A 27685-nucleotide genomic window follows, 5' to 3' on the forward strand; every position below is an offset into this window, starting at 1 on the left:
GAAACCGTGCCTGTCTTAGGTTGGAACAAATGACCCCAGCCTCCATTTTCTGTCTTTGGATAACTCAACAGCTATTGGTTGAGCTCCTGTCTTAGGATGGTGAGGCCTCCCTTTTCATGGGCAAGGGTCTTGAAGAGTTCTCTTACCTGTCATTGACTAACCGGCTTAGCGTGTAAGTTAGGGGATACACCTCATTAGTCTTGATGACAGAAGTTTTACAATCCCCTACCTCCAGCCTGTAATAATGGACCTGTGTGGGTTTCATTTGAATAGCATCTATCTGTTGTCATACAAAAGCCATCAGTTTGTTGAACAGCATGGACCCAAGAGACAAGAGACTTAACAATGCCTGAATAATCAGCATAACAGCAACACTCTTTTTTAAGGGCAACACATAACTCCCTGTCTGAGGAGTAAAAAGTATAAGCCTCTTCTATTCTGTTTACAAATGTGTTATAGCAGAATCTAAATCTATAGAAATACACAACTGATCATAGCTTTGATCTTAACAAAACAAGTAAGGAAATTCCTGTTCCTGCTCTAGTCAATCTCAAACCCAAAAAACAACTATAGTGACTGTGGTAGTGGGTTTTCTCCTGAGTCTAAACAATGTTCCCCTCTAAATCATAAGTCTAAATCATTAGACCAAGAGTCTAATAGAGCCACCCTGGAGGTACAGGTGGTGATGTCTCCTTCCACATTGAGGACTTCCCAAGTCAGGTTTGCTGGTTGATCTGTTCCAGTTTCATGTTTCCTGCAAAGAAAAAATATGCTTCTCAGGGGGTTTCTCCTCCCTGGATTTGTTATTGTTGTCTATCTGTTTAATCAGTCTCTTTGGCAGCCAGCATGCGGCATCTGCAGTTTGGGAATATATGCAGACAGAACCTCTTCCCCAGATAAACACTGGATCTGGTCCAATTCCAGGTTCCAGTTAATGGGTCTTTCCAGAGGACTGTTGCAAAATTCTTTTTGGAATCAGGATGCCAGAATCTATCTGCAGCGGATTTTCCTTCAGAATCCAAAGTTAAAAAATTTAAAATAGGAGCTCTAACCTGGGCAGCATCTAAGGTAAGGATTCAGCAATGCTCTCCCCAAACAGGGAGCAACGGGGACACAGAGGGACCCAGGAATTCACTCCTGGCCTGGAGCACTGGTACCTTCTGGTCTGGGCCTGAGGGCTCAGCAGATCCCGGGAGATAGCTCTGCGCCCAATCTCACAGAACACAGAGGGAAGGGGGTTCTCAGGAGCTCTAACCCAGGCAGTATCTTGGGTAAGGAGGCAGCAACACTCACACCAAATAGAAAGTAACTAGGACTCACTGGGAACCAGGAATTCACTCCTGGGCGGGAGTACTGGTTCCTTCCTGTTTGGGCCCAGAGCACAGAGCAGATCCCAGGAGACAGCTCTGTACCCAACCTCCAAAACCCAGAGGTGGCAGGGCACCTAGGAGTTCTAACCTGGGCAGTATCTCAGGTCAGGAGACAGCAATACTCTACCCAAACAGGGAGTAATCAGGACCCGCAGGGACCCAGGAATTCACTCCTGGCCCAGAGCACTGGTTCCTTCTTATTTCTGCCTGAGCACGGAGCAGATCTTGGACCTCAGCTCTAATACCAGCAGCAACACCCATCCCAAACAGTTCTGACACAACCAAGATAATAGGAAAGATAAGGCTCCAGCCAGAGACAGCTCAGGTAGCACCAAGGAGATCCAGATGGCTAAAGGCAAGCACAAGAACACGAGCATGAGCAACCCAGGGTTCTTGATTTCATCAGAACCTAGTTCTCCCACATTAGAAAGTCCTGAATTACCCATATCACCAGGAAAGCAAGAGTCAGATCTAAAACACTTCTAATGACGATGATAGAAAACTTTAAGAAGGACATAAATAACACCCTCAAAGAAATTGAAGAGAACACAAATAAACAGGTGAAAGCTCTTAAAGAAGAAACACAAAAAACCCTTAAAGAATTACAAGAGAACACAACCAAACAGGTGAAGGAATTGAACAAAACCATCCAGGACATAAAAATGGAAGTAGAGACAATCAAGAAATTACAAAGGGAGACTACCAGGGATATAGAAAACCTGGGAAAGAAATCAGGAGTCATAGATACAAGCATCACCAATAGAATACAAGAGATAGAAGAGAGAATCTCAGGTGCAGAAGATACCATAGAAAATATTAACACAACTGTCAAAGAAAACACAAAATGCAAAAAGTTCATAACACAAAACATCCAGGATCTTAAAGGGCCAATAAATATCTTCAACAAAATCATAGAAGAAAACTTCCCTAACCTAAAGAATGAGTTGCCCTTAATCATACAAGAAGCCTACAGAACACCAAATAGACTAGACCAGAAAAGAAATACCTCCTGTCACATAATAATCAAAACACAAAATGCACAAAACAAAGAAAGAATTTTAAAAGCAGTAAGGGAAAAAGGCCAAGTAACATATAAAGGCAGACCTATCAGAATTACACCAGACTTCTTACCAGAGACTATAAAAGCTAGAAGATCCTGGCCAGATATCATACAGACCCTAAGAGAACATAAATGCCAGCCCAGGATACTATACCCAGCAAAACTCTCAATCACCATAGATGGAGAAACTAAGATATTTCATGACAAAACCAAATTTACAAGATATCTTTCCACAAACCCAGCACTACAAAGAATAATAGCAGGAAAGCACTAATACAAGGAGGGCAATTATACCCCAGAATGAGCAAGATAGTAAGCCTCTTTCAACAAACCTAATAAAAGATAACCACACAAACAACACCTCCACTGTTAACAAAGATAACAGGAAGCAACAATCTCCTCTCCTTAATATCTCTTAACATCAATGGACTCAATTCCCCAATAAAAAGACATAGGCTAACGGGCTGGATACGCAAACAGGACCCAGCATTTTGCTGCATACAGGAAACCCATCTCAGTAACAAAGACAGACACTACCTTAGAGTAAAAGGCTGGAAAACAATTTTTCAAGCAAATGGTCCTAAGAAACAAGCTGGAGTAGCCATTCTAATATCAAATAAAATCAACTTTCAACTTAAAGCTATCAAAAAGGATAAGGACACTTCATACTCGTTAAAGGAAAAACCAACATGAATTCTCAATACTGAACATCTATGCGCCAAATAAAAGAGCACCCACTTTCATAAAAGAAACCTTACTAAAGCTCAAAGCACACATTGCACCTCACACAATAATAGTGGGAGATTTCAACACCCCACTCTAAGCAATGGGTAGATCAAGGAAACAGAAATTAAACAGAGATACAGTGAAACTAACAGAAGTTATGAACCAAATGGACTTAACAGACATTTATAGAACATTTTACCATAAAACAAAAGAATATACCTTTTTCTCAACACCTCATGGTACCTTCTCCAAAATAGACCATATAATTGTTCACAAAACAGGCCTCAACAGATATAAAAAAATTTAAAATAATCCCCTGCATCCTATCAGATCACCATGGTCTAAGGCTGGTTTTCAATAATGACAAAGACAAGGGAAAACCCACACTCACATGGAAATTGAACAATATTCTACTCAATGATAATGTGGTCAGGGAAGAAATAAGGAAAGTAATTAAAGACTTTTTAGAATTTAATGAAAATGAAGACACATCATACCAAAACCTATGGGACACAATGAAAGCGGTGCTAAAAGGAAAACTCATAGCTCTAAGTGCTTACAAAAAGAAACTGGAGAGGGCATACACTAGCAGTTTGACAACACACCTGAAAGCTCTAGAACAAAAAGAAACAAATACACCCAAGAGGAGTAGATGGGAGGAAATAATTAAACTCAGGGCTGAAATCAACCAAATAGAAACAAAAAGGACTATACAAAGAATCAATAAAACCAGGAGCTGGTTCTTTGAGAAGATCAACAAGATAGATAAACCCTTAGCCAGACTAATCAGAGGGCAGAGAGACAGTATTCAAATTAATAAAATCAGAACTGAAAAGGGGGACATAACAACAGAACTTGAGGAAATCCAAAAAATCATCAGATCTTACTACAAAGACCTATACTCAACAAAATTGGATAATCTGGATGAAATAGACAATTTTCTAGACAAGTACCAGTTACCAATGTTAAATCAGGAGCAGATAAACCATCTAAACAGTCCCATAACCCTGAAAGAAATAGAAGCAGTCATTAAAAGTCTACCCACCAAAAAAAGTCCGGGACCAGATGGTTTCAGTGCAAAATTCTATCAGACCTTCCAGGAAGACCTAATACCAATACTTTTCAAACTATTCCACAAAGTAGAAACAGAAGGAACATTACCCAATTCGTTCTATGAAGCTACAATCACGCTCATACCTAAACCACACAAAGACCCAACAAAGAAAGAGAACTTCAGACCAATCTCCCTAATGAATATTGACACAAAATACTCAATAAAATTCTTGTGAACAGAATTCAAGAACACATTAAAGCAATTATCCATCATTGATCGAGTAGGCTTTATTCCAGGAATGCAGGGATGGTTCAATATACAGAAGTCCATCAATGTAATCCACTATATTAATAAACTCAAAGAAAAAAACACATGATCATCTCACTAGATGCTGAGAAAGCATTTGACAAAATTCAGCACCCCTTCATGATAAAAGTCTTGGAAAGATCAAGAATTCAAGGTCCATATCTAAACATTGTGAAAGCAATATACAGAAAACCAGTAGCCAACATCAAACTAAATGGAGAGAAACTTGAAGCAATTCCACTAAATTCAGGGACTAGACAAGGCTGCCCACTCTCCCCCTACCTATTCAATATAGTACTGGAAGTTTTAGCCAGAGCAATTAGGCAACAAAAGGAAGTCAAAGGGATACAAATAGGAAAGGAAGAAGTCAAAATTTCACTATTTGCAGATGATATGATAGTATATTTAAGTGACCCTAAAACTTCTACCAGAGAACTCCTAAACCTGATAAACAACTTCAGCAATGTGGCTGGGTATAAAATTAATTCAAACAAATCAGTAGCCTTACTCTACTCAAAAGATAAACTGGCTGAGAAAGAAATTATGGAAGCGACACCCTTCACTATAGTCTCAAATAATATAAAGTACCTTGGTGTGAATCTAACCAAGCAAGTAAAAGACCTGTATAACAAAAACTTCAAGCCCCTGAAGAAAGAAATCAAAGCAGATCTCAGAAGATGGAAAGATCTCCCATGCTCATGGATTGGCAGGATTAATATAGTAAAAATGGCCACCTTGCCGAAAGCAATCTACAGATTTAATGCAATGGCCATCAAAATTCCTACTCAATTCTTCACAGAGATAGAAAGAGCAATTCTAAAATTTATTTGGAATAACAAAAAACCCAGGATAGCAAAAACTACTCTCACCAATAAAAGAACTTCTGGGGGAATTACCATCCCTGATTTCAAGCTATACTACAAAGCAATAGTGTTAAAAACTGCATGGAATTGGAACAGAGACAGGCAGGAAGATCAATGGAATAGAATTGAAGAAGCAGAAATGAACCCACACACCTTTGGTTACTTGATGTTTGACAAAGGAGCTAAAACCATCCAGTGGAAAAAAGACAGCATTTTCAACAAATGGTGCCTGTCCAACTGGAGGTCAACATGTAGTAGAATGCAAATTGATCCATCCTTATCTCCTTGTACAAAGCTCAACTCCAAGTGGATTAAGGACCTTCACATAAAACCAGCTACACTGAAACTAATAGAAGAGAAAATAGGAAAAAGCCTCGAACACATGGGCATAGGGGACAAGTTCCTGAACAGAACACCAATGGCTTGCACTCCAAGATCAAGAATTGACAAATGGGACCTCATAAAACTGCAAAGCTTCTGTAAAGCAAAGGACACTGTCAATAGGACAAAGCGGCAACCAACGGAGTGGGAAAAGATCTTTACCAATCCTACAACTGATAGAGGGCTAATATCCAAGGTTTACAAAGAACTGAAGAAATTAGACTCTAGACTATCAAATAACCCTATTAAAAATGGGGTACAGAGCTAAACAAAGAATTCTCAACTGAGGAATCTTGAATGGTTGAGAAGTACCTAAAGAAGTGTTCAATATCCCTAGTCATCAGGGAAATGCAAATGAAAACAACACTGAGATTCCACCTCACACCAGTCAGAATGGCTAAGATTGAAAACACAGGTGACAGCAGATGCTGGCGAGGATGTGGAGAAAGAGGAACCCTCCTCCATTGTTGGTGGGATTGTAAGCTGGTACAACCACTATGGAAATCGGTCTGGTGGTACCTCAGAAAATTGAACATAGTATTACCTGAGGACCCAGCTATACCACTCCTGGGCATATACCCCAAAGATGTTTCAACATACAACAAGGACACATGTTCCACTATGTTCATAGCAGCATTATTTATAATAGCCAGAAGTTGGAAAGAACCCAGATGTCCTTCAACAGAGGGATGGATACAGAAAATGTGGTATATTTACACAATGGAGTACTACTCAGCTATTAAAAACAATGAGTTCATGAAATTCTTAGGCAAATGGATAGAGCTTGAGAATATCATCCTGAGTGAAGTAACCCAGTCACAAAAGAACATACATGGCATGCACTCACCGATAAGTGGGTATTAGCCCAAAAGCTCACAATTGTTTGTTGGTATGACACTGACTGCTCCATAAGCCTGTTTTGGCTTGCGTCGGTTCGGGGCCTGGAGCTGGCCCCTGTTTCTGTTTCCCTGATTATGGGAAAGGGTGTTTCCTTGTGCATTGTGGAAAGCTTCTGCTGCGCCCTAAAGATGGTGCCTACTGTCTTAGCCCTCTTGGGGGAAAAAGTCCTTATTTGGTGAGGAGGTTGCACTTTGCCGGTAGCCTGATCTCTCATCATGAGTGTGAACCTATGGTGGAGCAAAACGTAGTATGGGCTGATGGGCAGTCCACTGGAGGCTACTTAAGCTGCACTTACGGGAGGCACGGGGGCACACCCCTTGATCTTGTAACTGACAGGCAATTCCTGAGTAAAACTGTCTCTGGAAGGAACTGGTGTGCTAGTCTTTCTTCCCTGCTGGTCAGGGTGGTCGGCGCGGCACAGTGCATCTCTTTTGGACCTACATTCACTAGCCCAATGCCTTCCACATTTGCAAATTGGGCAGAGCCCAGGTTGTTTTCTGGGCTGTCCGAGTTAACTCATTTTCTGCCTTGCAATCTCTTACAAAGTGTCCAGGTTTGCCACACTTAAAACAGTCCTTTTTGTCTCTACTTGCCAAAAAATCTCTTACTGATTGTCCTTGCATGGCAGCCGCCATAGCTAAGCCCTGTTGGTAGGAGGGACCTATGTCAGAACAGCATCTGATATACCCTGTTAGGTCTGTCTTTTTCCTGTAGGGTCTAATGGCTGCTTGGCAGTCAGGATTGGCATTTTCATATGCAAGTTGTTTCGCATAATCTACACCTGCCTCTACATTACCAAAAATCCTCACTGCTGTTGTCATTAATCGATGAACAAAATCAGAAAATTGTTCATCAGGTTCTTGTCTGACTGCTGTTAAGGATGAACCAGGGTCCCCTTTTGCCGGGAGTTTATGCCAAGCCTTCATGGCTGCATTTTGTATTTGAGCAAATAAGCCTGGGTCATATTGCCTCTGGCTATCACTACAAGCAAATTACCCTTCTCCTACTAAAGCATCAAAGGGCCAACCATTGCCTGCCTGAATGTTTCTCCTAGCTGTCTCTTTACAATTCTCATGATACTCTGATTTCCAAATAAGATAGTCACCACCGCTAAGAACTGCTCTCACTAACGTATTCCAATCACTAGGAGTCAGCCACTCCTCTGTGTCAGACTCTAAAATTGCAAGAGTAAAGGGAGCAGTGGCACTGTATTGTAATATTGCATTTTTAATTCCTTAATAATTTGAAAATTAAATCCTGTGTAATGTCTCCAAGCAACCCCTTGATAGTCTCTAGTCTCTGATACAGGGAAAGCCTCAGCATCTCTCTTCTCTGGATGATCTGTGGCTAATCTTAAGCTAGATGATAGAGACCCTCTTTGGACTCCTGGTTGAGGAACACAAGGAGCTGGGGGATTTTCACAGTTTACCTCTCGAGACATCTTCCCTGTCTTTAATTTTTGTAACTGATTAATTAATTCCTGATACTCTTTTTCTAACTCTATTTGTTGTTTAAGAACAGATAGTTTTTTCCTGTAACTCCCTTATGGGATCTATAACCACCATCTCCATTGGGGGAGCACTTGGAGGTGGAGGCGCACTGGGAGAGGGGCTTTGAGAAGAGGGCCATTCAGGGTCATAATGTTCGGCTGCCTCTTCCTCTAGGTTAGCACAATCTGGCTCTGACAAATCATCATCAACCTTTGGTTGTATTTTAGATTCTAATTTTGGATAAATACATTTTTTTTTTATTTTGAACATGAAAGATAGCATTCAGGCAACGAAGCAAAAGCAGACAACACACGTGAGCAGCAAATAACAAAACAAAAACAGAGAGTTGAGTTCAGGCTGACTTATTTCTTGCCCCATTTTCATTGACATAACTTACCTTTCTCGACGCAGCAGATTCCTGCGATGATCACCTTTGTTTCACTTCTGAATTTTTTGTGGATTCTTCTTCCAGTAATGTCCCTCATGGATCTCTCGTTCTTGCTGCCCCATGTTGGGCGCCAAAAAATATTGCGGCCCCAGCCCCACACTTGGAGGCCAGAAATGTTGCGAACTGCTCTACCCCACGTGTGGGGTCCAAAATGTCTCAGACCGTTCTGTCAGTGTGTGAACCCACACTGCCAAAAGCCTTGGGGACTAACTTGTTAGCCCGCACTGCCCCAAGCAGCTCCGGTCTGCGGGTTGGGGTTCAGCAAGAGAGTGAGGACAGATGCAAGGAATGGAGACCAGACAGAGTGTGATTCAATCCCGTTTATTCTTCAGTCTCTCTTCTTCTCCCCAAGTCCCAAGTCTTGAGTTCCTAGTTCCTAGTTCCTAGTCCTTAGTGCCTCCAAGTTCCAAGTTTCTTCTTCCAAGTGCCAAGTGCCTAATGTCTAATAACTAACTCCAAGTTGTTCTCTCTAACCTAATTCCTAGTTCCAAGTTGTACTCTCTGAAGTGTCTGATTCTCTGTTACTCCAAATTGTTCTGAACTCTCCTGTCTGCCTCTCACTTTTTATATGTCTCACTTCTAAGCCACGCCTCTAAGTCATACCTTTAATCATGCCCTTAGGTCTTGTCTCTAAATCTGATCTCTAAATCATGCCCTTAAGTCACACACATTTAAGTCTTACACACTCAAGGGAAAATCCTGGGTATCTAAAGCAAGATGTTATCAGAGTGTGCTCAGCTGTTTAGGCTAATGCAATCAAGTCTCTGGTCAGGGTATATGGCTCAAGATGGCTGCAAGGATGATAGCCGCCTTCTGTCAGCTCCCCACACCAGGGTTCTAGGCATGTGATACCACTCCCAATTTGATCTTAGTTTTTAAAAGTTTAGGGCCTTTTTTTACTTCTCTTATGTTTATTAATTTTGCTCAAATACCTCTTCTTTATTGTACATTTATTTTATTTTTGCTATTTTCTCTCCTGTTCCCTAACATGCTTTTCTTGTTGTCTGTTTGTTACAACTATAGATTCTTGTTATAATAAACATTAATTGGGCTTTTCTAACCCACCTTAGATCACTTAGCTCCCAAATAAAAGACACAAACCTTTATATTTATAATAAGCCTTAACAGCACTAGAGCTGGGCAGATAGCAATCCTTGTGGTGCTATTTTGTGTACTTCCTGGTCAATAACCCCAAGATATAACTTGCCATGTTCTTCCCAGGCCTCCTCCAACTGATGGGTCCTCACAAACATACCGTCAAGATGCACCTACCCCAAGTCTTCTTCCTTCCATCTTTGTCTTCTCTCCTCTCAGACCTGAAGCCTGGGAACCAAAGTCCCTCCTACCTCTCTTCTGTCCAGCTATAGGCTTTAGGCATCTTTAGTAGCCAGTGGTTTTAAAATAAGGAAGAATATTTGCACAACAAAAGCTAATAAAAGTGAAAATTTACTCATAACTGGACCTTCAAGTAAAAATTTAGCATTACAGTGCATAACAGCAGACCAGTCCTCAACAAATTCTAATTTTTTTCCACTCAAATCTTGTTTCTACTTTTACCTAATTTTTTGTATTTTGAGACAGGATCTTTCTATTCTGTAGTCCTGGAAGTAGATATGTAGTCCAGATTGGTCTCAAACTCATAGATGTACTTACCTCTGCCTCCTGAGTTCCGGGGTTAAAGCATACCTCACTGCCCAGTTATGCTTGGTTTTGACACTTTATTTACTGTAAGCTACTGACAGCATCATAGTTGACTTCACATTTAAAGAGTTTTCTGCCCCCCACCTGCACATTCATCCAGGAGACAGGGCTTTTCTGTGTAGCCCTGGCTGGCCTGGAACTCACTCTGTAGACCAGGCTGGCCTCAAACTCAAATATCCACCTGTCTCTGCCTCCCAAGTGCTGGGATTAAAGGTGTGTGCCACCACTGCCCGGATATTATTTATAGTTTTATTTTTATGTGTTTGGGTGTTTTGTCTGCAAGTATATCTGTGCACTACAGATATCCAGTACCTTTTTATGCAACCCAGGACCACCTGCCCAAGGAGAGCATTGCCCACAGTTAGCTAGGCTCTCCTGAGTCAGTCAACAATACATTGCTCCACAGACATTTATACAGACTAGACTCTTGTTGCGGCCCAAGCTGCCCCACACTTGGGGGCCAAAAATGTTGAGAACTGCTCTACCCCATGTTTGGGGTCCAAAATGTCTCAGACCGTTCTTTCTGTCAATGTTTGAACCCGCACTGCCAAAAGCCTTGGGGGCTAAACTGTTAGAGCCAGCACTGCCCCAAGCTGCTCCGGTCTGAGGGTCGGGGTTCAGCAAGAGAAAGAGTGAGGACTGACGGGAAGAATGGAGACCAGACAGAGTGTGATTCAATCCCGTTTATTCTTCAGTCTCTCTTCCCATGTCTTGAGTTCCTAGTCTCTAGTTCCTAGTTCCTAGTGCCTCCAAGTTCCAAGTTCCTTCTTCCAAGTGCTAAGTGCCTAATGTCTAATTACAAGTTCTTCTCTCTAACCTAATTCCTAGTTCCAAGTTGTACTCTCTGAAGTGTCTGATTCTCTGTTACTCCAAATTGTTCTGAACTCTCCTGTCTGCCTCTCACCTTTTATATGTCTCACTTCTAAGCCACGCCTCTAAGTCAAGCCTTTAATCATGCCCTTAGGTCTTGTCTCTAAATCTGATCTCTAAATCATGCCCTTAAGTCACACACCTTTAATCTCACACACCCAAGGAAAGATCCTGGGTATCTAAATCAAGATGTTATCAGAATGTGCTCAGTTGTTGTAGGCTATTGTAATCAAGTCTCTTTTCAGGGTATATGGCTCAAGATGGCTACAAGGATGATAGCTGCCTTCTGTCTGCTCCCCACAGACTCTGATCAAGTCAACTCCTCAGGTGAAAGTCCCTCAGGTAATTCTGGGGTGTGTCAAGCTGAGGCTAACTACGAAGAACCCAACAAACAAATGTGAAGTCGGAAATAACATATCATGCTTGATTCAGTAAGACAGAAATATCTAATATAAAAAGAATATCTAATATTTTATTGGAAAAATAGAGAAGAAAGATGGCAGTATTCCAACCAGTTAAACAACAAAAAGACAAGAATCTGTAAACTGCTCTAAGAAGCCTAAAAGTAAATGACCTAAATTTTATGTGTATAGGTGTTTTGCCTGTATGTATGCCTGGCAACTGCAGAGGCCAAAAAGGAGTGTTGGATCTGCTGGAACAGGAGTTACAGAAGATTGTGAGCTGCCATATGGCTCTGGGAATCCAAACACAGGCCTCCAGAGCAGCCAGTGCTCTTGAGACTAAGAGTCAGGCATGGAGGAACATGCCTTATTATTATTATTATTATTATTATTATTATTATTATTATTATCATTATTATTATTATTTTAAATTCACTTTGCAACCCAATATCAGTCCTTCTCCTCCCAGTACCCCCTCATGCAAGTCCTCCCTGCTTTCTATCTTCCCCTGGGGAAGCTCCCCCTCTGACTATCAACCCTGCCTCCCACCCACACATATCAAGCCTCTGCCTGATTAGGCTCATCCTCTCCCACTGAGGCCAGACAAGATGGTCCATTTAGGGGTGCAGGATCTACAGGCAGGTGGGCAACAGCCCCCGCTCTAGTTGTTGGAGGACCCACATGAAGACCAAGCTGCTTGTCTGCTACACTTGTGCAGGGGGCCTAGGTCCAGCCCATGCTCACTCTTTTGTTGGTGATTCAGTCTCTGGGAGCCCCAAAGTGTCCAGGTTAGTTGACTCTGTTGGTCTTCCTGTGGAGTCTCTGTCCTCTTTAGGTCCCTCAATCCTTCTCCCAACTCTTCTGTAAGACTCTCTGAGCTTCATCTAATGTGTGGGTGTGAGTCTCTGTACCTCTTTCCATTGGCTGCAGGGTGTCCTCTTAGAGGACAGTTATGCTAGGTTCCTATCTGCAAGCATACCAGAGTATCATTAATAGAGTTAGGGATTGGTTCTTGCCCATAGGATGGGTCTCAATTCTGGCCAGTCATTGGTTGCCCATCCCCTCCATCTCTTGTCTATCTTTGTTCCTGCACATCTTGTAAGCAGGACACAGTTTGGGTCAAAGGTTTTGTGGGTGGATTGTTGTCCTTATCCTTCAACTGGGAGTCCTGCCTGGCTTCAGGAAGTGGCCCCTTCAAGATCCATAACCCGCACTGCTTGGAGTCTCAGCTGGACTAACCCTGGGACTTCCCCCTATATCCCAGGTGTCCGGCACCTCCTAGAGATTGTCCCTCCACCACTGATTTTTCTTATCTCCCCCTGCTTTCTCTACATCTGACCCCCCTCCTTTCCTTATCCCCTCTCCCACCAGGTTCCCTCCTTCCATCCACCTCCAATATCTATTTTGTTTCCCCTTCTGAGAACAATTCAACCATCCTCCCTTCAGCCCTCCTTGTTATTTGACTTCTTTGGGTGTATTTATTAGAACATGGTTATCCTGTAATTTATGACTAATATCCATGTAGAAATGAGTACATACCATGCATGGCCTTTTAGATCTGGGTTATATCACTCAGGATGATATTTTCTAGTTCCATCCATTTGCCTGTGAAATTCATGATGTCCTTATTTTTAATGGCTGAGTAGTATTCCATTGTGTAGACACACCACATATCCATTATTCAGTTGAGAGACATCTAGGTTATTTCCAGTTTCTGGCTATTACAAATAAAGCTTCTATGAACATAGTAAAACAAGTATCCTTGTGGGATGGTGGAGCATCTTTTGGGTATATGCCTACAAGTGGCATAGCTGGGTCTTGAGGTGGAATTATTCCCAGTCTTCTGAGAAACCACAAATTGATTTCCAGGGCTGTAAAGTTTATATTCCTACCAACAGTAGAGGAATCTTCTTCCTCCTCCACCTCCTCCTCCTCCTTCTCCTCTTCTTCTTCCTCCTCCTCCTCCTCCCCTCCTCCTCCCCTCCTCCTTCTCTTCTTCCTCCTCCACCTCCTCCTCCTCCTCCTCCTTCTCCTTCTTCTTCTTCTTGTTTTTTGAGACAGGGTTTCTCTGTATAGCCTGTAGACCAGGCTGTCCTGGAACTCAGAAATCCACCTGCCTCCGCATCCCAAGTGCTGGGATTAAAGACATGCACCACCACTGCCCAGCTCACTACCAAAACTTTTAAGACAAATTTAAAGCAAGCTTTATTAAATACTGGTCAGGACCATAGTGGAGACCCATCCCCAGAATATGACACTCAATTCTATTAGTCAGGGACTTATGAGGCAAACCCACAAGGCTACATAGGGCTGGCCTTCATCCAGTCAGAGACAAGCATCCATCCTGGTATACTTCCTGTAATTATGCACACACACCATGCAATCAGGACACCCAGCTTGAACATGAGCAGCCCCTAGAATTCCAGGAAATTATCTGTCCTTGACTAAGTGGGACTTTACAGGTTACAGGCATTTTTGTTTAACAAATCTTTTTCTTTTAATTTGGTTTTTTTTTTTTTCCAAGACAGGGTTTCTCTGTAGCCTTGGCTGTCCTGCAACTTGCTTTGTAGACCAGGCTGGCCTGGAACTCACAGATCCACCTGCCTCTGCCTTCTGAGCACTAGGACTAACGGTATGTGCCACCACCACTGGGCTGTTGGATAGATTGCTTAGGCACAGTGACTTAAACTTCAAACATAATGTTATAATGCTATCACAGGCCTTGGCCGCAAATCCTCGTTCCTACAGAGCCACCTCACCTGCCCTGGAGTCTTGACCCACTGAGGAAGGAACCAAACTGAAGAGCCATTGAGTTGTGGATCAGGACTAGTTGTATCAGTCCGTCTATGTGGAGGCCTCTGAGGTAACTAAGGGACTTGGCTTTTCCCTACCTTTCCCCAGTCATTGTTTTAGTAAACTTGGATGAATCACCCTCATCTAGACTTTTTAGGCCCCCACTTTAAAAATGAAATTTGCCGGGCGGTAGTGGCGCATGCCTTTAATCCCAGCATTTGGGAGGCAGAGGCAGGCAGATTTCTGAGTTTGAGGCCAGCCTGGTCTACAGAGTGAGTTCCAGGACAGCCAGGGCTACACAGAAAAACCCTGTCTCGAAAAATCAAACAAAAATAAAAAAATAAATAAATAAATAAAAAAAATAAATGAAATTCCTATTCTAAGCTTTTCCTAAGGCTGCCCTGCAAGCTGCCTTTGTCTACCTGGTCTATGCTTCCTCCACCATGTTGCCCTCAGACTGAAGGGTGTCCTACTGCCAGCCCTCAAGGGATGAGGTTCTGCATGGGGTTCCAGACTCCAAGCAGCTTTATGTACCTCTCCCACTTCTCAGCACCAGAGGCAAGACAGACTTCTTTCTGGAGGGTTCTACAGGCCTCACAGGAAGTGCTGTTCAGTCTTGCTCCTCCACACCTAGAATGCTGTTTTCTGCCTCCTGGAAGCCAACCCAGTGATAGAAGCCAACCCAGTGGGGTTTGGGTCTTCATTTTCTCAGGCTTGATATGACTACAGTGGCTCCCAGTGTGACCATGGCTGCTCAGTCATAGGGAATGTGAGCATTTGGGTGGCTTCTCCAGGGGAGATGTTGCCAAATGTCTAGTTGGTTCAGCCCAAAAAGGGGACCAAGGACAGAGCAAAGAGACAGTACCTCCTTATAGCAGGACTTTCTGGATCCGCCAGTGATTAGATAATGATGATTTTTATTATAGTTTAGGCCTTTAGACTCTCAGCTAGCTCAATCTAAATTTATCTGAACTATTGTAGCCCCACATTCTGCCAGGAGGCCAGCTCTGCTACTTTGCTGATATTCGCACCTGTCCACTTCTCCTTCCTGCTGGTGAATGCCCCTCCACCCCAACCCCCAATCCCCTCATCACCCCACTCATGGCCTCCTGACTTCTCCCATAGACTCTTTCTCTCCCTGGAAGTTCCATCCTCCACTTCCTGTCTAGCTGTTGTCTGTCGGGTCTTTCTTAAGCCAATCAGCAAGAGCGGAAGGTGAATGTTTACAAAATGGAAAACCTGGTAATGGGCCATAAGATCAACAATACCAAAATCTGCAGTACTTGGCTCTTTGATAGAACAATCATCAGATGAACATACAGAGATAAGCTTCACGGAGCCCCAATACCTCCTGGATCCAGCTTAGTGAGCTGGGAGCTCACTGGGGTCACTTGCTGTGGTTTAGGTGACTCCAAGGCAGCCGAACCACATGTCTACAGCTACCAGTCTCTTTCCCCAGCACTCAATACTGTATGTAGCCTTGTGGAGGCCTTGTGCCATTCAGGGTTTGAGCATCTTGTACCTGTTATGCTTTGTGAACATTCTGAATTTCCTTTAGCCCAGTCTGCCCTCAGAGTTCTTCTGTCATACAGGATGGCTTTAATGTCCCCAGTGCTACGATTACAGGTACATAGTCAGATCGGCTTCCTTGGGTTTTCAGGCTGGCGCACCAACTCAGAAGTTTTATCATGCATTGGCAAAACGAATGATGTCACACTTTTTTCTTGAATGATTTTCTCTCACTCCCCACAACCAGTTCCCGTCCCCCAGTTAATCCCAACTTTTGATTTTGCTTATGTTTGTTTGTTTGTTTTCTGTAGAGACAGGGTTTCCCTCTGTAGCCCTGGCTGTCCTGGAACTTGCTCTGTAGACCAGGCTGGCTCAAAGATCTCCCTGCCTCTGCCCCCTGAGTACTGGGGTTAAAGGTGTGCACCACCACTGCCCAGCTGCTTTTCATTTTCTTTATTTACATATTAATTTTTATTATTTTAAAATTATGTATCAATGTTCATGTCTGCTGGTGAGTGCAGGTGTGTGTGGACTCAGACAGTGTGAGCCACCAGATGTGGATGCTAGGGACTGAACGCAAGTCCTCCTGAAGAATACCAAGTACTCTTAGCCATTGAACCATCTCTCTGGCCTTTTCTTTTTCTTTTCTTTTTTAAAGAATTGCATTTTTATTATATTAAGTGTATGTATATGTGTGGTGGATAGCCCTAGCCTCTTGTTGTCATGGTAACTCCACTCCTGGGAGGGGCTGCGAAGGAGGAGTGAATCTTGTAAACCTTCTGTCCAATCAAATTTGTTAAATAAAGGCTACAGCCAGTGATTGGGCAGTAGAAGAGGAGTGGGAGGAGCCAGAGGCAGGAAAAGAGGAAGATCAGGGAGCCGTTGGGGAGAGAAGTGGCAGAGTTGGCAGTTGGTCGAAGCAGAGGGCAGTTGGTGGAGAGAGAGAAGACGAAGAAGGCCTTGACCTAGGAAACCGCAAGTTGTTAAGAGCTCTTATAGCCGGGGAATAGTGTACTTTAATGGTAAATCTGCCCAATCTAGGCATGCAGCATTCATTTGATACTTATTGACTTGTGTCTTTTCTTCTATGGACTTCCCATGGGCGAGGGATTTACCGCAACATATATGTGTTGGATTATGTGCCTGTGAGTGCAGGTGGCTGTGGAGGCCAGGGGATGTATCCTGGTGCTAGAGTCATAAACTGTTGTGAGGTACCCAACATGGATACTGGGAATGGAAATCAGGGTCTTTACTAGAGCAGCAAGTGCTCTTAATTGCTGAGCCATCTCTCCAACCCCTGAAGCTTGGAGTTTTTGGGTTTGGGTTTGGAGTTTGCTATCTGGTGATTCCTCTCCCTTCACTTTTTATATTGGTCTAAGCAATAGTTCTCAACCTGTAGGTTTCAACCCCTTGGGGTTTCAACTCTTTCACAGGGATCACATATCAGATATCTTCCACGTCAGATATTTACATTACAGTTCATAATTACAGTACCAAAATTACAGTTTTGAAGTAGCAATGAAATAATTTTATGGTTGGAGGTCATCACAACATGAGGAACTGAGTTGAAAGATCACAGCATTAGGAAGGTTGAGAAGCACTGGAAAGCTATGTACCTGGTATGTAGCACGGATTGGGTCTCTGTCTCTCTAATTGTTGATTGGCTGGAGTAAGAATGGGCACCCCAGCCCCATCTACCTGTGGGAGGTATGATAAATGGTACAGCAGACCTGTCACATACAAGGGCAGATGGGCTGGGTTCAGAGAGTGGAAGGTCTGCTGGGCAGACTCATAAAGCAGTGGACGATCACTGCCTGATACTGGGTATAAAAAGCCAATAAAAGCATATCAGGTCCCTCCATCACCCACCATAGGGACTCATGAGGGCCCCTCAAGGAGCTCAGAAGAGGAAAGGCTGGCTGGCAGGCCTATATCAACCAGGCAGTGCTGTATCAGCCGGCCAGCGGTATCCTCTTGGGAAAAGACAACAAAGGGCTTTTGTGATCAAGTAGAAATTCTGCCCCCAGCAAGCTTCACACCATTCCTGGACAAGGCAGGACATGAGATGGGAATATCTCAGCTGCTCCAATATCCTTTCTTGGCTTTTCAGTTCTTTTGAGTGGTGTTGAAACAGCCTTGCTCTATGTGACCCTGGCTGGATTTGAACTTCTATGGATGCCCAGGCCTGCCAGCTTTACTCCTTCTCCTTCTTTTTCTTCTTTTTGATACAGTGTGTGATGAGCCAAGGCTGGCCTGGGATCTTGTTGGGGGCCGACTTTTAGCAGAAACAACTATCAGCTTTGCAGCCATCTTGAGCCATATACCCTGACATGAGACTTGGATTACAATAGCCTACAACAGCTGAGCACACTCTGATAACATCTTGCTTTGGATACCCAGGACTTTCCTTTGGTGTGTGAGATTAAAGGTGTGTGACTTAAGAGTGTGACCTAGAGATCAGATTTAGAGACAAGACCTAAGGGCATGATTAAAGGTGTAACTTAGAAGCATGGCTTAGAAGTGAGACATATAAAAGGCAGAGGCAGATGGCAGAGAGATATACTCTTTAGGGAGACTCTTTAGAGAGTACAGCTAGACTTGGGACTTGGATTAGGAAGAGAGACTGAAGAATAAATGGGATTGAATCACACTCTGTCTGGTCTCCATTTTCACTCTCTCTCTTACTGAACCCCGACCAGCGGACTGGAGCAGCAGCATGGGCCAGGATACAGTGGCCGCCAAACTTGGGGTAGCCCGGGCCTCAACATTTTGCTTGGGCCACGACATTTTTGGCCGCCCAAAGTGGGCCAGCTTAGGCCTCAACAGGATTTGCTATGTATTGGGGAATGACCTTGCATGAAAGACCCCTGCAGGGGGACCCCCACTCATATCCAGATAATCGGGCAAAAAAAGAAGGAAGACCTTCTTTTTTGTTGTTGTTGTTTTTTTTTGTTGTTGTTGTTTTGTTTTGTTTTGTTTCGAGACAGGGTTTCTCTGTATAGTCTTGGCTGTCCTGGAACTCACTCTGCAGGCTGGCCTCAAACTCAGAAATCCGCCTGCCTCTGCCTCCCAAGTGCTGGGATTAAAGGCGTGTGCCACCACCGCCCAGCCAAGAAGACCTTCTTGATGCAAAAGCAGAGGTGGTTTAATAGCAAGGGCCCTTGGATCGAACTGTATCTCATGCAGGAGAAAGCAAGTTCCGATCCAGAACCCAGAAAGCTGGGGATATTTATGGGCAGGGGTTAGGGAAGGCAGGGAAATTCGTCGTGGTTACATATGATTGGATATTTCAAACATCAGCAATTTAGGCATACAGGCAGGATGTTGAGTTGGCAGGATGTGTGGTTATTTTTAACTATGTGCCAATACCTGTCCAGACATGTCCTTGCATGTCTTTGTGACCATAAAACCTCAGACCTCCCAGGAGGGTGGGAGAGGAAAAAACACCAGATGGCCCATTACTCACTTGGGCTTGTTTGGACTTGTCTTGGGCATGTCTCTTTATTTTCAGTCATCCTGTCCCTGGTAGGTCTGGATGTTGTTATTATAACTATTTTTATAATAGTATAGGTGGTCTTTTGCTGACCATGAGTTTTTGGTAATAATTCTAATATGGGTTTTGAAAATTTTGTTCTCACATGCACATCTGTCTGGTTCTTCTGTCTCTACCTTGAAAGTGCTGTGAGTAGAAGCCTGTGCTCTGCCTGCTCTGACTCATTTATTCTTAGGCTGTCACTGTGGAGCCCTGGCTTGCCTGGAGCCCCCACATTTTCTCAGAGATCTAGCTGCCTCTTTTTCCGTAACGCTAGGATTAAAGACAGGTGCTACCACATCGCACCTTTTGTTTGTGTTTTAGGATATTAGATCATCCTTAAATTCTCAGTGCTATGCCTATGGCATTAAAAAACACAGAAAACAAACAAAAACAACAACTTTTTTCCCTTTCTGGTGATATCTGATGTGGACCTAACAGGCTAACAGATCCATTTAATATCGAATCTCAGCCCTTTTTAAGTTAAAGTTTTGTCTTTGGTAGTTATTCCTTCAGCTTGGGTTTTCCCTGACCTGTCAGAGAAGGGGTAGGTGGAAGACATCCTCCTTTACTCCCAAGGTCTTGTCACAGTGGTATCAACAGTTGTCTGCAGTGACTACTCATTCTGTCATTCAGACCTGCTCGAGAAAGATGAGGTCACAGTCTGTCATCGGCTCAGTGTAGTGGGCATCAAAGCACTCATTGGGGCCACAGTGCAGGTGTTTTCCAGTCCCCAGCAAAGCCTGGGAGGAAGGGAAGAGAGATGAGCCAATCACCACAGGGAAAGCCCAAGTGCCTTTGTCTGGTTCCAGTCTCCCTAGATATCCATGCTGCCCAAGACCCATCTTCCCACCTGAAAGGGGAAATGGAGTGGTCCATGTGGTGCCAGGAGAGTGGTGTAGTCATGGGGTTCTCCTCATTTTCTTCAAGGTTTTGTGACAGATGATGAGATCCATGGTCTCCTCAGGCAGGGAGCATCTAAAAAACCCGGGAATCTTCCTTATCTCTCTTTTTGGGTTCTGGAGCACAGAACAATGCTTCAGCTGAGACTTGATACTCACTAGGATAAAGGGAGGCACCTCTCAGATATGACAGGACCTCTTTTTTTTTTTTTTTTTAAAGAAAAATTTATTTCATGTATGTGAGTTCACTGTCGCTGTCTTCAGACACACCAGAAGAGGGCATCAGATGTCCATTATAAATGGTTGTGAGCCACCATATGGTTGCTGGGAATTAAACTCAGGACCTCTGGAAGAGCAGTCAGTGCTCTTAACTGCTGAGCCATCTCCCTAGCCCATGACAGGACCTCTTAACTCCCGGTGTCTTAAGTCTGAGCCTCTTACCCTGGGGCAAAATAGGTAGCTTCCTACCCTGCCATCTTATCATGATCACTGTGGGTTCCCTCTGGGAGAGGACGAGGACAGACTTTGGTCGCTGGTGCCCAAGCTTGGCACCTCTGGAGCAGTGAGAAGCAAGAGCAGCAAGCCACCAGATCAGTGGTGGCACATATGACTGACACCTACTGTAAGATAAGGGCTGTGCAGTGTTCTCTGCTGAGCTGTGCTGTGGTCCTGAGCAGGAGGTAGGACAGGAAGTGCTGGTCTGCAGTGGGGCTAGGATGGGATGTGGCTCAGAGGGCCAGGCCAGGGCCAGGTAAGGTTCCTGCCCAGCAGGTGTAGCACAGGCCACAGAAGGAAGTGGGAGCAGGCAAACTTACCTCCTTTATGTCTTCATAGAAGAGATAGAGAATAGGGTGAGTGTGTTTCAGCTCCCACCACTGCTTCACATGCTGGTACCATGACCCATAGGACACTGGGAGAGGACAGGGCATGGGCACGGGCCTCTTGAGCCATAGCTGAGCCCCTCAGGTCCAGCCCCTCCTTGCTGCAGACTCACACCCACCTTTCCCCTCCATGAAGTTCTCTAAGAAGCTGTCCCAGGTGCCTGGGTCAGGGTGCAACTTGGCCATGTTGTAGAAGTTATATTAGGAGACAACCACATCCTTTGCATTCCGGGCAATGTAGGTCACCTGCAGGGCAAGACGACCCTCCCCAATACCATCATCATACCCCAAAACCAGTCCAATCCTGACTCCACCCCATCATACAGTCTTTTCTTGGCTTGGTAGAGAGGTTTGGGATATTGTTGAGTTTAGGGACCCGGTCTCACTATGCAGATTTGTCTGTCCTGGAACTTATTGTGCAGACCAGGCTGGCCTTGAACTCACAGAATTCTGCCTGTCTCTGTTTCCCTAATGCTGGGATTAAAAGCTTGCAACATCACATCTGGCTGTGTTTTGTTTTGTTATTATTTTGTTTGAGAGTTGGAGAGTAGCTCTGGGTGAGCTGGAATTCACTATGTAGACCAGGCTACCCTCAAATTCATAAAGACCTGTCAGCTTCTCCAGTGCCCATATTAAAGGCATGTGACTCTATGTTGACCCATGCTGTATTCCTGTCACTCTTCACAGCACACTGAGGGAATCTTCTGTGGTAAAGGAGAAACCAGCTTGAAGGCTGGACTGTTGCAGCCTTGTGATACGGGTACCATTGACCTGGGATTTGGTTCCTGGCTTGGGTTAGACATGGAGTCTCCCCAAAGCACTCTTGTTGAAGGTGTCACTCTAGCTGGGCAGCACTGTTGTGAAGTGACGACGAGCTCACGAGGACTGACCTAACAAGATCGATCCACTCATGACTCGTGGTTGGATGGCTTTGCCTGAGGTGTTGGGGGGAGGGTGTCTCATTCTTTACTGTTCCCCCTTGCATGCACTTTTACTGTGATGTCCTGCCTCAGTACAACCCAGAAAAAAGGTATACTGTGGCCTGAAGCCAAGATTCAGAAGGAACCTGGAGTTCTATTTTATTTGCAGCAAGGACAAGCCACCTATGCAGATGTCAAAAACAGGTTTCTCTTCTGAGGGGCCACCATACCTGTACTAGAACAAGGCAGATCTGGGACTAGCCAGTGCTCTTCCATGTTCTGTGAGTGCCTTTTTCTGTGACTCCCCTTCTCTCAGACCTGTACCCTGAACCCCACAACACTGACAGAACAATGGCCTCTCACTTCATGAGGCAGATAAGACCTCAGCTGCACAGGACCAAGGGCATATCCAGCAAGCTCTGGGGGACCAGAGACACAGGCAAGTGTGTTTTGAGAAATCTCAGGGCTGGAGTGTTTTCCGGAGCTTCAAGACCCTGGTCCTGTCTCATTGCATGTCATTTTCCTAATATTTCTCCATATACATGAGGGGTCACCAGAGCTTTTGAACTCTAGGAAGGGAACCTGAAACTTGATGGGGCCTAGCGATACTTCTCTAGGTCAACATCCTGATAAATCCTATCCAGTCTCTCAGTGACCCACGTGGTACCTGGAGAGGGGGGAGTGGAACTTGACTGGGGTTGAGGGCTTGGCTCTGCCTGCCATGGTGGCAGCTACAGAGATGGTTATGGGACTCTCCTGGGTGACTGGATTTTGGGAATGTGCTGACAAGCAGGTCATCAGGAAAGGCTTGCAAGTTTTGAGTGCAGCAGTCCCCTCTGCAAAGTCTTTGTCCATTGGGATGCCGTTCAGAATCACTAGTGATGGACAGGAGGTTTCCAACACCAGCCAGTAGCTGTTACCTCTGGAAAAGGTAAGGGAGGTAGGGAGTCCACACAGTCAGGCCAAAGCCTCCACTTCACTCCCTCCCCTCCCTCTCCTGGCTCTGAGAAAACATCAGAAGGTACCCTTAACTCAGCCTTTTTATTGTGCTCAATAAAAGCTGCCAGTTACTGGAGAGAGAGAGGCAGAAAAGGTGCAGGGATGAAGGTTGGGGACACAGGATCAAGTCTCCAGCAAGTCTGTCCAGTGTTCCTGTAAGGACAAAGAGTGGGTCAGAAGTAGTCTAGGAGGACTGGGGCACGGAGGGGCCAGTGTCACCTCTCACCTCCTCTAATTCCAAGTCCTCTTCCTCCTCGGTGTCCACATGGCACTGCCCAACCAGGTTTCCCCAAAGTAGAGACTTCTTGCAGCTGCCAAACATGCGGTTGGTGGAGATGTCAGAGTGAGGGTTCAGTGAGCCAGGACTGGCACATGGGGCACCTTCTCCCCAGGCCTACACAGGCTGGGAAGAGGGCCTGGACTCACCTAGGACAATGGCCCTCTAGGGGCAGAAGTTGCCCGGGCTCCTCCTGCAGGAACTCCTCTGCCAAGCAGATGATATGGGCCCTTAGGGAACAACCAGGGTGGGGGCAGCACAAGGGGCCCTCTTCATCCTGTCAAAAGTGGCTGATGAGAAGCAACCTGAAGTAACTGAGAGCAAGCAACACACAGCATACGAGGCAAGAAAGTGACAGAGAAAGAGCTGTGACTTCAGGAGGCCAGGGAAGATCTCACAGGGTGGCTGGTTGTCCATTCAGAGGCTCTAAAGGCCCCTGGCAGGTCCTGACAGGTTCAGAAAGAGCAGAAAGAACCGCCCTTCTCACCAGACACGTGTCAGGGTGGGCAAAGTCCCAAGTCTCAACCCCTAAGGCCCTTACCTGCAGCATACGGGCACACAGAGTGCAGCTGTTCTTGGCACCTAGTTCCAGCTGTTGCTGGCTGTCAGCCTCACTTGCAGTGGGTCGTTTTGAGACCAAGGGCTGAGGTGGTGGTGGTCCAAAGGCAATGGGCATGTGTGGTGGTGGCGCTGGACAGAGTTCATGGCGGAAGTCAGGTCGCAGCCAGCGCAGTGTCAGAGGAAGGCGCACCCACGGAGGAATTCGAAGCATGTGCGCCAGCACGCGCAAGTGGAAGGCAAAGGCAGCCTCACTGCGCAGGCGCGGCCCCACGTGTGTCAGGCGGCGTGAAGCTTGAGGATGTTGCCAGGCCCACTCAAACTATAGAAGGGGACGACCCAAGACAAGGTCAGGGTGGTCCCCGGTAAGGTCCGATATAGACAAACCAGTCTAGCCCGCCCTTAAGACAGCTTTCTTACCCGAAGGGCGGCCACAGCAGACGGGAAACCGTGTATGATCAGCACCATGTCCCTTGGAAGGAGAGGGGCGTGGCCAGTGAGTCCCCATCTCAACTCAACCCAGTTAGAAGCTGAGTCTTCAGTTCACACTCAGAGTACAGCCACACCGCTTCACACCCGGCCATTAGAACTTGACTCTTTCATGGAGGCACAGGACCCTGTACCTGCCAACCTCAGGCTCCTCGCCCAGTCCCTGGGAAGTTGTACCCTAGCCCCAGCCTTGTTGGCCAGGGCCCCTGTCTCCTGATCCCGGTCTTTGAAACAAGTTTTGCTATTGTATAGTAACTGTACAAAATAATGGGTTGCGTTAGTATTCTCCTACTTATGGAATGTATTTTGACATTACTTATTATAACCACACACACTCCCCTTTCCTTTTGGTCTTTTTCATTCCAAATAGTTCTCTTCCCACTTTCTTTAAATTCCAAATGGGAGAAAACTTGAGATATTTGTCCGTTATCTCACTTGACATGATGATGGCCAGTTCCATCCACTTTCTCATCAGTGGTATAATTTCACTCCTCCTTGTGGCGGAGTCAAACTGCATATTGGCTGGAGAGGTGATTCAGTTAGGAGCACGTGCTCTTGTGGGAGACCTGGGCTCAGAACTGTTGGGAGCCGACTTTAGTAGAAAGCGGCTAGATCAACTTTGCAGCCATCTGGAACCATATACCCTGATGAAAGACTTGGTTGTCAAAAGCCTATAACAGCTGAAGCACACTCTGATAAGTATATTGTTTATCCCACATAGCTTGTTTTGCTGTTTAGTGACCTCAGCTATATGATGATGCACGTGGTAAAGTGTTTTCACCTGTGTTCTCCTGCTTGTGTATAAAAATACCTCAGAATTCCCTTCAATAAGAAGAGACTTGAGACTTGATAAAAAAGAGACTCAATAAAAGAGACTTGATGAAGGAGAGACTGAATTACACCCTGACTTGTCTCCATTTTTCGCATCGCTTGCCCCACATGCTCTCTCTTGACCAGAGCACTAAGCCCCCAAAAGCGTTGAGGCAGAAGCGTTGAGGTAGAGTACAAGCCACAACACAGAACAGTTTGTAATTCCCACTGCAAGGCGTCTGGCGCCCTCTTCTGATATCTAAGAGCACTGTATGAACTCAGTGCACTTAGGATGAAGTAAGTTTAATTAAACACACACACACACACATTAATCAAATAAAAATAAAAGGTTTTAAAAAACGTGCACCTTAGCCGGGCAGTGGTGGCACACACCCTTAATGCCACCACTTGGGAGGCATAGGCAGTTGGATTTCTGAGTTCCAGGATAGCCTGGTCTACAGAATGTCCTGTAGCCTGGTCTACAGGACAGCCAGGGCTACACAGAGAAACCCTGTCTCAAAATAAATAAAAAACAAAAACATGCACATTGAATATGTCCCATTTTCTTCACCCATTCACCTGTTGATAGCACTGTGCTGGCTAGTTTTATGTCAACTTGACACAAGAGGAAGCCTCAGTGGAGAAAATTCTTCCATAAAATCAAGCATTTTCCTGATGTGAGAAGGCCCAGCCTCTGCATCAGCTCTTGTTTGAGGTCCTGTCCTGTTGTCCTCCAATGATGAACAGCGAACTGGATATGTAGAGGAATTTTAATCCAGCAACATGGCTGCTGTGCTAAGGGATCACATCCAAAGACCTAGGTCTATATGATCAGGCTGGAATGCCAACATGGCCTGGATCACAGTATGATCTGCTGGAATGCAAACAATCCCTTTAATCCCTAACAATGAAGGTGAGGTGAGTTTGTAGAAGCAGCCATGTTTGAAAATGACATCTAATTAAGGGGCAGATGCTCAACTCGCAGGAGAATAGCACAGGAAAGAGAGGCTACTTTAGAGCTAAGGGAGGGAGGGGCGTATGTGTATGGAAGTTTGATCAGGGCAGTTTTACTACAGAGACAGGTTTCAGAGAGATCAAGCTAGAACAGATGAAGACAGACTGAGCCAGAGAATGAGAAGGAGCCAGAAGATTAGAACAGAATGTCAAGGTTAGTATGAGGCCAAGCAGAGCAATTCAGTCAGAAGCAGAGGACCTGAGTTGGACTCCCAGCAACCACATGGTGGCTCACAGCCATCTGTAATTTATACAATTCCCCCTTCTGGTAAGTCTAAAGGCTACACTGTACTCAGACATAAAACGAATAAATATATCCTTAAAATTTTATTTTAAAAGATAGTAACTTTAAGATAAGGACCTAGGGCCGGGTGGTGGTGGCACACGCCTTTAATCCCAGCACTTGGGAGGCAGAGGCAGGTGGATTTCTGAGTTTGAGGCCAGCCTGGTCTACAGAGTGAGTTCCAGGACAGCCAGGACTACACAGAGAAACCCTGTCTCAAAACAAAACAAAACAAAACAAACAAACAAAAAACAACAACAAAAAAAGATAAGGACCTAGGTTAATTGCATAGCTTAGCTTTTGTATTTATTTTTTTTCTTAAATTCATTTATGTGTATGCATGTATGTATGTGCAGAGATTAGAAGAGAGCGTCTGATACCCTAGTAGTGGAGACAGCCCTAAACTTGTGCACTCGTAATCCAATAAAGCATCACAAATTGTAATCCAGCCATCGCAAAGTGTCGATATCCACAAGGTGCCACCTCCCCGCTACGCTTGCCCTGGTGACAGGCCAGGGACTCAGCACCGCCCTAGATTAGATTTAAGAAAAAAAAGAAAGAAAGAAAGAAAGAAAGAAAGAAAGAAAGAAAGAAAGAAAGAAAGAGTCCCGCCTCTGTCAGTCTTTTGCTTTAGCGGCCCGCCTCCTACGCGGAGCCTTCGGGCCAAACACCCGCGCCTTCTTACCAGGGTCCTCGCCCGCTGGTCCTCCAGGCGCCACCTTTTTTGCGACCGGCGTTGTGTTGTCGGACCCGACGATCAGGATTGACAGTGAATCCCACGTAAACGCGGCCCCGATGCCGAGGGTTCTGGCAGTAGAGCAGGTAAACACCGAAGAAGCGCCCGGGTCTTGCTGCATGTCTCATCTGGACTTTCTGGATCGAAGGTCCAGAGCTGGGGGCAGTTTCTGGGACCTCGGACCTCGGGAAGGGCTGGGTAGCCAGGACTGCAAATGTTGGTTTAGGGAAAAGCACGGGAGGATGGATGGTCCTGCAAATTCCTGGAAAACTGGCACAGCGACTTGGTGCGCCACCTGCAGGCTGGAGGAAGGTGTGCAAGCGAGGCCGCATGACCGGCTGCCCTCCAGCCCTGCTCGGATTGGCTAATTCACGGGTGCCCTGAGACGGAAGTGCTGCCTATGAGGCCGCCC

The 27685-nt window shown here is 45.1% G+C and overlaps 1 protein-coding gene across 2 annotated transcripts; it reads right to left on the reverse strand.

Annotated features, from left to right (window-relative positions):
• Window positions 1–15458: 15458 nt before the first annotated feature.
• Window positions 15459–27401, reverse strand: Slx1a (structure-specific endonuclease subunit SLX1A). Of its 2 annotated transcripts, XR_004606810.2 has the most exons (8): window positions 27223–27401; window positions 24362–24413; window positions 23925–24263; window positions 23533–23660; window positions 23333–23417; window positions 23140–23259; window positions 20258–23029; window positions 15459–20147 (listed from the first exon to the last, which is right to left on the reverse strand). XR_004606810.2 is itself a non-coding variant. In XM_034501668.2 (6 exons), the coding sequence occupies exons 1-6, from the start codon at window positions 27399–27401 to the stop codon at window positions 23230–23232; spliced, it is 813 nt and encodes a 270-aa protein (XP_034357559.2). In that variant the 3' UTR covers window positions 23130–23229. The 2 variants fall into 2 exon arrangements, 1 of the variants encoding a protein (XP_034357559.2); XM_034501668.2 differs by lacking the exons at window positions 15459–20147; window positions 20258–23029 and having other exon boundaries at window positions 23130–23259.
• Window positions 27402–27685: the final 284 nt, after the last annotated feature.

This window comes from Arvicanthis niloticus, chromosome 1, assembly GCF_011762505.2.
Source record: "Arvicanthis niloticus isolate mArvNil1 chromosome 1, mArvNil1.pat.X, whole genome shotgun sequence".
Classification (NCBI taxonomy): domain Eukaryota; kingdom Metazoa; phylum Chordata; class Mammalia; order Rodentia; family Muridae; genus Arvicanthis; species Arvicanthis niloticus.

Coding starts and splice junctions, on each gene's coding strand:
- Slx1a (XM_034501668.2), bottom strand. CDS start 27,401: ATGAGACATGCAGCAAGACCCGGGCGCTTCTTCGGTGTTTACCTGCTC. Junction 24,264..24,361: donor CTGCTGTGGCCGCCCTTCGG/GTAAGAAAGCTG, acceptor CCCCTTCTATAG/TTTGAGTGGGCCTGGCAACA. Junction 23,418..23,532: donor CTAGAGGGCCATTGTCCTAG/GTGAGTCCAGGC, acceptor CATGTTTGGCAG/CTGCAAGAAGTCTCTACTTT.